General features: G+C 34.9%; 2 protein-coding genes across 5 annotated transcripts; both read left to right on the top strand.

The window, feature by feature from the left end:
- Window positions 1-1319: 1319 nt before the first annotated feature.
- On the top strand, window positions 1320-3243 carry LOC106342332 (E3 ubiquitin-protein ligase RNF185). Of its 4 annotated transcripts, none has more exons than XM_013781236.1 (3): window positions 1320-1379; window positions 1718-2435; window positions 2993-3243. In XM_013781236.1, the coding sequence occupies exon 2, from the start codon at window positions 1728-1730 to the stop codon at window positions 2403-2405; it is 678 nt and encodes a 225-aa protein (XP_013636690.1). In that variant the 5' UTR covers window positions 1320-1379; window positions 1718-1727; the 3' UTR covers window positions 2406-2435; window positions 2993-3243. The 4 variants fall into 4 exon arrangements, with proteins under 4 accessions (XP_013636690.1, XP_013636689.1, XP_013636688.1 ...); XM_013781234.1 differs by having other exon boundaries at window positions 1322-1511; XM_013781235.1 differs by lacking the exon at window positions 2993-3243 and having other exon boundaries at window positions 1718-2671.
- Window positions 3244-3532: 289 nt separating this feature from the next.
- On the top strand, window positions 3533-5804 carry LOC106342331 (lysM domain receptor-like kinase 4). Its single transcript, XM_013781232.1, has one exon. The coding sequence runs from the start codon at window positions 3798-3800 to the stop codon at window positions 5604-5606; it is 1809 nt and encodes a 602-aa protein (XP_013636686.1). The 5' UTR covers window positions 3533-3797; the 3' UTR covers window positions 5607-5804.
- Window positions 5805-9479: the final 3675 nt, after the last annotated feature.

Here is a 9479-nt window from a genome sequence, read left to right as displayed (position 1 = left end):
TCTGAATATCCTAGGAACCTCTGGGTACAATTTCCCAAACAATTGAATATCTCAAGAAAGAGTTTGAGATGAAAGATCTTGGAAAACAAAGTTTTGTTTGGGACTACAACTTGAGTACATTAACAATGAAATCCTTGTGTACAGAAAATGATACTCAAGGGATTTAATGTGGACCAGTCTCACCCATTATCTAGTACATGGGCGTGAGATCACTTGTTTTAGACACTGATCTGTTTGGTCCACAAGAAGGACATGGTCGTGAATATCCCTGACTTGGACACGGATCCTTTGGTCCCAAGAAGGACAAGAAATATGTCTTTGGTCCGGTAAAGTCCATTACCCAAGTACCATTGGCGCCTTGATGTAATAGACAAGCCATACTAGGCCGGACATGTGTTCTTGCCGAGAATCTCCTATATGTTTAGCTCATGTTCGACCATAAGGCACTAAAGACATACACGTCCCTAACCTTAAGTACTATTGGCGCCTTGCCTTGATATTGAGACCATTAATCATTGGTATCCATGAAGCTCAACCATCAGGTTGGGATGCGCCAACTTGAAGGACATATACGGAGATTGGGATACGTAGACTGAAAGATTTTCAGTGATGTTCAGAACAAGGGGAGTAATGCGTGTTGTACTATTTTTCCTTAACCATGGTTTTGTCCTACTGGGTTTTCCTGGTAAGGTTTTAATGAGACAACATCCAAAGCGTATTACGAACTCTGTATGGTTATGACATCCAAGGGGGAGTGTTATAAACCATATGATGAATGTCCATAACCGGCCCGGTCTATAACCGGTCCAATATCAAGAGAGAGAGACGGCCCAACCCTAGAGAGAGAGAGGCGGCCGCATGAAGAGGAGAGAGAGGTAGCTTAGACTTTAGAGAAAAGGAAACCCTATTTCATTTTCCTTGTATTTGTACACTTTCCAAATTTATGTGTTTCCTTTTATCTCTTTGTAACTCCCATATGTAAGGACACTTTATGATTGAGTAATAATACACACAACTTACAGATTGCTAAACCTTAAGTTCATAACATTCCTAACAATATTCTATGTATTCTGTATGTACCTCTACAATTTATATAAATAAAATAGTTGATTAAAAAAAAAAAACCTTACTCTTTTTTTGTCGGCAAAAAAAAAAAAACTAGACTTTAGTTCTCGTCGTGAGAGATTGTAATTTTTCCGATTGCTATGTTTAGGGTCGATAATTCTAATTAAAAATAAAATAAATTGCCGTTTATGAAAGAGATTTCTAGGAGTTGGGCCATATAAATAAATCAAAATATCCAGACAAGAAAAAGGAAAAACAAATATGAAAACTAAAATTAAGAAATAGCCTCGAACGTTCTCTCTCCCTCTCTCAAGGTACACACACTATTTTCCTTTTTCTGTAAGGATTCTGTTTTTCACGATGTCATGTCTCCTCTTTACTCTCGTTCGAATCTCTTCTGTCTAGCGAATTCCTTGTCTTCCTGTTCCTTGTCTTGTTGCTTTCATGTAAGTTTCCTCTTAATTTTGATCTAATCTGATAGATTTGGATCTAGTTTATCTTTCTCAATTCGAATCGCCAGATCTCTTAATCGGAAATAGAAAATTTAGGGTTTTGGTTTTAGGGTTTGTCCCAGGGCTTTCAATTGATTCTAATTGTAATTTCTAGGTTTTTTGATTTTTAATTTTGATTTGATTTGTTTTTGCAATAACAGATCCAAATAGATGGAGAAGGGGGAATCAACAAGCACGTCTTACTCCGACACCAACGGCTCAAACGAACCAGATCACGACTTTGAATGCAACATCTGCTTCGAGTTAGCTCAAGACCCCATCGTCACTCTCTGCGGCCACCTCTTCTGCTGGCCTTGCTTGTACCGTTGGCTTCACCACCACTCACACTCCCAAGAATGCCCTGTCTGCAAAGCTCTCGTCCAAGACGACAAGCTCGTGCCTCTCTACGGCCGCGGCAAGAACCAGACCGACCCTAGGACCAAGCGTTACCCCGGGATGCGGATTCCGAACCGACCAGCTGGTCAGAGACCCGAGACCGCCTCTCCTCCTCCTCCTCAGAACGACGCGGCGAGTAACTTTTTCAACTACGGGATTGGTTTGATGGGTGGGTTTATGCCGATGGCGACGACTAGGATTGGGAACTTCAGCTTTGGGGTTGGTGGGTTGTTGCCTTCTTTGTTTAACTTTCAGTTCCATGGGTTTCCTGACGCGGCCCTCTATGGAACCGCGCCTGGTTACCCTTTTGGTGGTTACCATAACGGTTTCCGTGGAGTTCCTGGTGGTAACAATGAACCGACGACGCATGGTGGAGGGCACCCAAGCGATGCAGCTCTGAAGAATATCCTCATTGTCGTTGGAATCTGCGTGTTCTTGTTCCTTTTATTGTGAAAACAGTTTGGTTTTTTTTTTACTATCCAGGTATGTGATAGTTGCAACTCTCTTACTTGGTTTGAACAATGTTTGTATATACGTTACGGTAATAGCCTGAGTATGTGTCTGCTTTTCCTACGTTTGTTTTTTGCTATTTGAAGAAGAAACTTGGATCTTCTATACACAACTCTCGTTTTTTATCTTTATTTGCTTTTGCGCTGTATCTGCATCTTATGAGAAACTAGTTGGTGTGGAATAAATGTCACATATAAGGTCGGATTATATGATTTGCTTACATATAGATTCGGATATTTCCTATATAGACTTTCATATTGCTTATGAAATTGATTTCTGCTTGTATACTCACTGATGAATAAATAACAGATACTGAATCTAGAACATTTCAATAAGTCATGAAACTTCTGTTGATAGACTGATACAGCATGTCTACTTGAAAAACATCTTTTCTGTCTGCCTCATGCTCTTTCTTCCTAAACTAAGTAGCTGTAGTAGATGCCGTGCGGTATGATCTGCTCATGTAATCCGATTTCAAGATTCCGGAAATATTCTGTAACTATCTACATAACTTTTTTTTTAATCTGCAGACAACAAATGTCAATAGATAGTGGAGATTTGCTTTAGGGATGTTCCATTTGATAGTGCAGACAAGAACACAATGATCTGTTTATGGCTGGTGCTGTGTTGGGGACCTATTCTTATAAATTTATAAGAGTAAAGATGTTGGAAGTATTTGTATTAGACTCGGCATAAGAATTATGTTACAAGATACTATCATTTGCTATCTCTTGTCTAAACTATAATAGAAATAATGTATTCATAGAGTTAAAGCTAATTTTCTGGATTCTATTCTTTTATGGTTGGGATCTTGGTCGATTTCCAGTTCTTGACCCTAAAACCTTGATCTGGTAGGTTGATCTACGGTTACCAATCTCGGTCTCCCACCAATCCACCATAGTGAGAATCAAGAAAGGACCAACCTTTTGTCTTCACAACTACTAGTTGTGAATATGGGCATAATCATTTTAGCAAGATTGAAGTTTTGCGTCGGTGTTAGTCGAGGAAAGAAACTACTAGATGACGTATCAGCCACTAGGCTTTGATTAGTTACTGTCATAAACCCTGTGAAGAAGAAGAAACCAAAGCCTTGTGTTATCCTCTTATGTCTTCTTTGGCGTCTGAAAACAAAAGAAAGATCAATGTCAATATATAAAAACTATATAATAAGTTGTTATCCATTCCAGTTATGTAACGAGACTAAAATATTCAATCAGCTCCATGAAGAGACCATTTCCCACTTTCCTACTTTTGACATTCAACAAACCGTTGACTTTATACACACGTTTCCTTTAAATCCAGTTATAGACAGCCAGATCTTGCAGAATCAAAACGATGATCTTCTTCTTCATCATCCTTCTCCAATGTCTCTCTCTCACAACCGCGCAACAGCCTTATGTCGGAACATCAACCACCGACTGTTCCGTCATCGATAACTCAACCTCTGTCTTCGGCTACTCTTGCAACGGCCTCAACAGAACCTGCCTCACCTACGTCATTTTCAGGTCAACTCCTCCTTTCTCCACCGTCGCCTCCATCTCTTCCCTCTTCTCCGTGAACGCCTCTCTCCTCTCTTCCCTCAACAACGCGGCAACAACCTTCTCCACCGACCAACAAGTCATCATCCCCCTAACGTGCTCCTGCTCCGGCAACTACTCCCAGTCCAATCTCACTTACACAATCCGACAAGGCGACTCGTACTTCCGTGTAGCGAACGACACTCTCCAGGGTCTTTCGACGTGTCAAGCCTTGGAGAGACAGAACAATGCTTCGTCTCAGTCTCTCTTTCCCGGTATGAGGACCCTTGTTCCTATCCGTTGCGCGTGTCCCACGGCGAAACAAGTTAGTGAAGATGGCGTCAACTATCTCGCGAGCTACACCGTGGTGTTCGGAGACACTGTTGATATCATCAGCCAGAGATTCGGCGTCGAGACGAGTAAGACTTTGGAAGCTAATCAAATGTCTTTTGACGATGCTGGAGTCTTCCCTTTCACCACAGTTCTGGTTCCGTTACAGAACACTCCTTCAAATCTCAACTCTATCACTCCTCCTCCTCCACCTCCGTCTCCACCTCCTGCTCCGGTTTCACCAAATGGTAACAAACCGAAGAGAACATGGGTTTATGTTCTTGTCGGAATCCTAGGAGGAGCTTTGGTTTTGAGTGTGATAGGTGCAGCCATGTTCTGTATGCTTAAGAAGGTCTCAAGAAAGAAACAAGAACCAGGCATTCTCGATAGCTTCACGGCCAAGAAAACAACAATCTCCTATCAAGAATCTGACTTCGATCCGCTAGATGGCTTATCAGGCATGGTGGTTGACACCTTAAAAGTTTACAAGTTCCACGAGCTGCAATCCGCAACGAGCGACTTCACATCTTCCAGCTCTGTCGGAGGATCAGGATACATCGGTAAGATCAACGGCGACGGTGCAATGATCAAGAAAATGGAAGGAAACGCATCGGAGGAGATCAACTTACTGTCGAAGCTAAACCATTTCAACATCATCCGTCTCTCTGGCTTCTGTTTCCACGAAGGAGACTGGTACTTAGTCTACGAACACGCGTCTAACGGAACCTTAAGTGATTGGATCTACGCGAAGTCGTCTCTCTTGAGCTTGACTCAGAGGTTGCAAATCGCTTTGGATATAGCAACGGGGCTTAACTACCTACACAACTTCGCAGACCCTCCTTACGTTCACAGGGATTTAACGAGCGGAAACATCTTTCTTGACTCCGAGTTTCGAGGAAAAATTGGTAACTTAGGGTTAGCTAGGTCGACGGAGATAGATGGAGATTACGTGTTGACCAAGCATGTGGAAGGGACGAGAGGGTATTTAGCTCCTGAGTATTTGGAACATGGGTTGGTCTCGACCAAGCTTGATGTTTATGCTTTTGGTGTTGTGGTCTTGGAGATTGTTACTGGTAAGGAAGCTTCTGAGTTGAAGAAAGAGATCGATGGAGGTAATGATTTGGAGGAGTTTTTGGTTAGTGGAAGCTTCTTGCCTGAAGGGTTAGTGAGTTTTGTGGTGAGATTGGTGATGGATTGTTTGAAGAGAGATCATTTGAATCGTCCATCAATGGATGAGATTGTTCTGTCTTTGTCCAAGATCTTGACGGCTTCGAAAAGCTGGGAATCGTCTTACTAAATTTAAGGCCCAATATGTTTTATTAGCCTTTTAGGCTGCAATGTTAACCAAAAGGATTTTTCTCTTTGTTTGTTTTTTAGAAGTTTATGTTCTTGTGTTGGATTTGGTCAGAAAAATGTTGACTGGGTTTTAAGTATGAACTAGATTTTGACCCGCGATTCGAAAACGCGGGTTTTATGGGTTATATACGAAGTTGGATATGAGATAGTATTTTGAGTATATTGTGTATTATTATGTTATAAAGTCGTATTATATCGAATACAAAAAATTGTTTAAAATTATATACTTATGAATAAGTTTATTCGAGATTTTTTATATACACTCTTATGTAACTCTTTCTTAAGTATGAAAATTTTACCTAAATTTGATAAACGAACCAAACCAATACGAAATACAGGTTGAGGTTCGGGATTGGAAAAAAGTACCTATTAGATTTTTTTTGACATGCGGGTCTCTGTTGGAGTCCTGGTACCCAAAATACCTAGAATGTTTTGTTCATATTATGTATATTTGAGTAATTCATATATGTTCTGAGTATAAAAATATTATTGTAAATTTTGGATTCGCGTTTTCTGTTATAGTTTCAGGTTTTTGGTAAAATTTCAAATTTTAAAAATATATTTAAAATATTAGATATTTTTGGTTCTCGGGTAAGATTTTGGTCTTTTAGATATTTAGTTATTTCTGGTATTTGTTTGATTTTGGGTATTTTCGTGTTTTGATTTTTTTGGCATTTCGGATTCTTTAGATATTTTTGTCCTAAATACTCGAATCGAGCTAGACTCACAGATACTCGAATTATTGATTCAAACTGACCTGAAACTAAAAGGAACCGATTTGAACAAAAAATAATAATTCAAATACGTAGTTGGATATAAATGCCCAAGACTCAAAGAACTTGGACCTGAAAGAAACCGGTTTATATTTGATCTGAAGACCCGAATGCCCAAATCTAACCTTTCATTATATTTTTGTGCATTTGATAAAAGTTACATTTGTTCAATTGGTGAAACTTAAGATTTATTTGAGAGGTTTTTGGATAATTTAATAGTATAGATTTGTAGGTTTTTTGTTGAGTAGTAAAAAAAATATTTGTTGGGGTTTTGATAATTTTAAACTTATCTTAAATACTAAATTGTTATTTATCAATAAAATAAAATAAACATAATATATAATTTTTAAACTTATCTTAATTATGAAGTTAATGAGACATATTTAGAGAAGAGTATAATAAAGTGTACGTGATATTATATTTTCGTGAACCAAATTTATGTGGTTGTATATATATGGTATAATATTTTCGTTTACAAAAAGATATGGGTCCAATAAATAAAAGCTTTAACAAAATGATTGTTAGAGAAATTTAAGGTAACATATTGTTTGTCCAAATCAAAGTAATACCAAAATATTACTAGTTAATTAAAAGGTCCAAACAACATTTTTTAAGTAAATTTATTTAAACTCTTTCCCTTTTAATAGTATTGATTTCGTTGGCTACACTTTTGGGTTAATGAATTTTGTAGACAGCAGAATTTTAATAATCTTATAAAAGGCTGTAAATTAAAAGATTACTAGGTGTTTGTCCCGTAATTTTGCGGATAGTTATATTATATAAAGAAATATATATTATCTTTACACTGTTATAATCTTTGAATAATAATTAGAAATTTAAATTTTTAATTTTTAATTTCAAATATTTGGATAATCAAAATTTTTGTGTAACTCCAGTATGACCAATACAATGATCAGATGTTTTTTATCATGAAATATCTTTTGTAAAGGGTTTTGTGTGGGCTTTAAAAACATAAAATTTATAATAATTCCTAACTTACAAATATAGTTATTTGATATAATAATATATAGCTATTAAATTTATTTCTATAAAAATAGCTAAAGTATTTTATTTAATTATACATAACTAATTGATAAAATAAAGAAATTGATAAAACATATATATTCTTTCTCTAATTCTACAATTAGTTACCATAAATTATTATTTGTAATATAATTTGTGTTATTTGGTAATTTGTATTAATTAGTTCTAGGGTTACCTTTTATTTTTAGATCTGATTAAAATAATAACTAATAAATGTTAACAACCAATCAAATTATAATTATTTTTTTAAGACACATAATCAAAAGTCAATTAATTGTCTTTTCAATTAATGTATAGTAGGATACATTTGGTTAAGGTAAACATAAAAACATGTATTAAGAAAATGGTAGTGTAAACAATTTTTCTCATAATTTGTTCCAAATCACACTTTCTCACTCATTTTTTTTTAATTTAGTGTTTAACATAAAACTCAAATGGGTTAAGCAAACAAATTCTTCCTTAAATTATCTCTGATCATCACACTATTTTATTAAACACTAACTCATTCAACCAAATATTTTAAATTAAAACTAATCATAGTTTACATATCTTATAAAATTATTGTTTTAATTTATTTTAAATTAAATTAAAACATACCTATATTAATTAAATCTGATTAACTAATAAGAAAAAAAAATTCAATTTTTAAATAACCAAATGTCGTTATTTTAGGCATATATACTTGGAGACTATAAAGACTCTGATGATATATTTCTCAGATTTCAAGTTCTCACACATTCCAATAGTGCAAAATAGGATTTTAGATTCTTTAGATAAGACTGTAAGGTCTTTTCATAGAATTTTTTTTTTATTAGTTCTACTATTCCGATCTGGTTATAGTGACTACCTCAAATTTAAGTAATAGAACAATTGTTCGTTGTAAAAAAACACAATTCTTCTAAAACATTAACAATTTGGAGGTCATTGGAAAACGAATCTCACGTTTAAAAAACAAATTAGCTCCAAATTTTGAAAATCATTTTTTGTTTGTTTCATATACTGTTCAAAAACGCCAAGGTGGCAAGTTTTTAAAAATTTTAAAATATGAATTATTTTAAAATGAATAATCAGTTTTGTAAATTATCCATCATTTTGAATATATATTTTAAATAATAAGTATCTGAAAATATGTTTTTCAACAATATGAAACAAACATTTTTTTGTAAAATTAAATTTATATATTTTTTAAATTAACAGTGGTCTAAATTTAAATCATAAACTCTACAGACCTATTAACCGCAAATTATTCTATTTAGTAAATTCAGAAATGATTTGCGTTTTTCAATTTAGTTTTGAAATATATTTCCTAAAGTTATATCCCTTGATTGAAATGCATAAAAATTAGGGGGAAAGAAGAGAGAGAGTGGTCGAAATGACTTGAAGTTCAAAACTAGGATGATAGAGGAACAGGCTGTTATGATTGGTTGTCAGAACACGTGGCAATTTAAGACACGTTGATTTGGACATGGACCACATATCCCACGTGGCTATGACCAGCCAGGCTTTGCCACAAGGACCTATTTAAATTGAGTTTATGTTTTGTGTTCCTTTCGTGACCAAAAAAAAAAAAAATGTTTTGTGTTCCTAGGACCACTTTTATTAGTGATAGATATGAGCCAGCATCGAGTCATCCACATAAGAGGATCATTATCCCACTTACTCTAAATGGGTTTCTTATTATTTTTTAGTACTTTTAAAATATAAAAATAAATTAAGAGACTCGATTAAAAAATCCGAAGATTTACGTGCTCCAATGCAAGTCTCTTAATTAAGGGTTTTTTAAAAAAATATTAAAATTTATTTTTATTAAACTTAATTATTTTTATTTTTCTTATTAAGCTTAAACTTAAAACATTATTAAGAATAACATTTTAAACATAGATTTTAAAATAAAAACATAAACAAAGATTAGTAAAATAAACGATAATAATTTGAAAAATAAAATTTCTTAATTAAGGGTTCTCAGAATCTATGTTTAAAATGTTGGTGTTTACAAA

Source organism: Brassica oleracea, chromosome C4 (assembly GCF_000695525.1).
Source record: "Brassica oleracea var. oleracea cultivar TO1000 chromosome C4, BOL, whole genome shotgun sequence".
Classification (NCBI taxonomy): Eukaryota; Viridiplantae; Streptophyta; class Magnoliopsida; order Brassicales; family Brassicaceae; genus Brassica; species Brassica oleracea.
The sequence above is the reverse complement of the archived record's forward strand: the minus strand, read 5'-3'. Positions and strand labels throughout refer to the sequence as shown.

Coding starts and splice junctions, on each gene's coding strand:
- LOC106342332 (XM_013781236.1), top strand. CDS start 1,728: ATGGAGAAGGGGGAATCAACAAGCACGTCTTACTCCGACACCAACGGC.
- LOC106342331 (XM_013781232.1), top strand. CDS start 3,798: ATGATCTTCTTCTTCATCATCCTTCTCCAATGTCTCTCTCTCACAACC.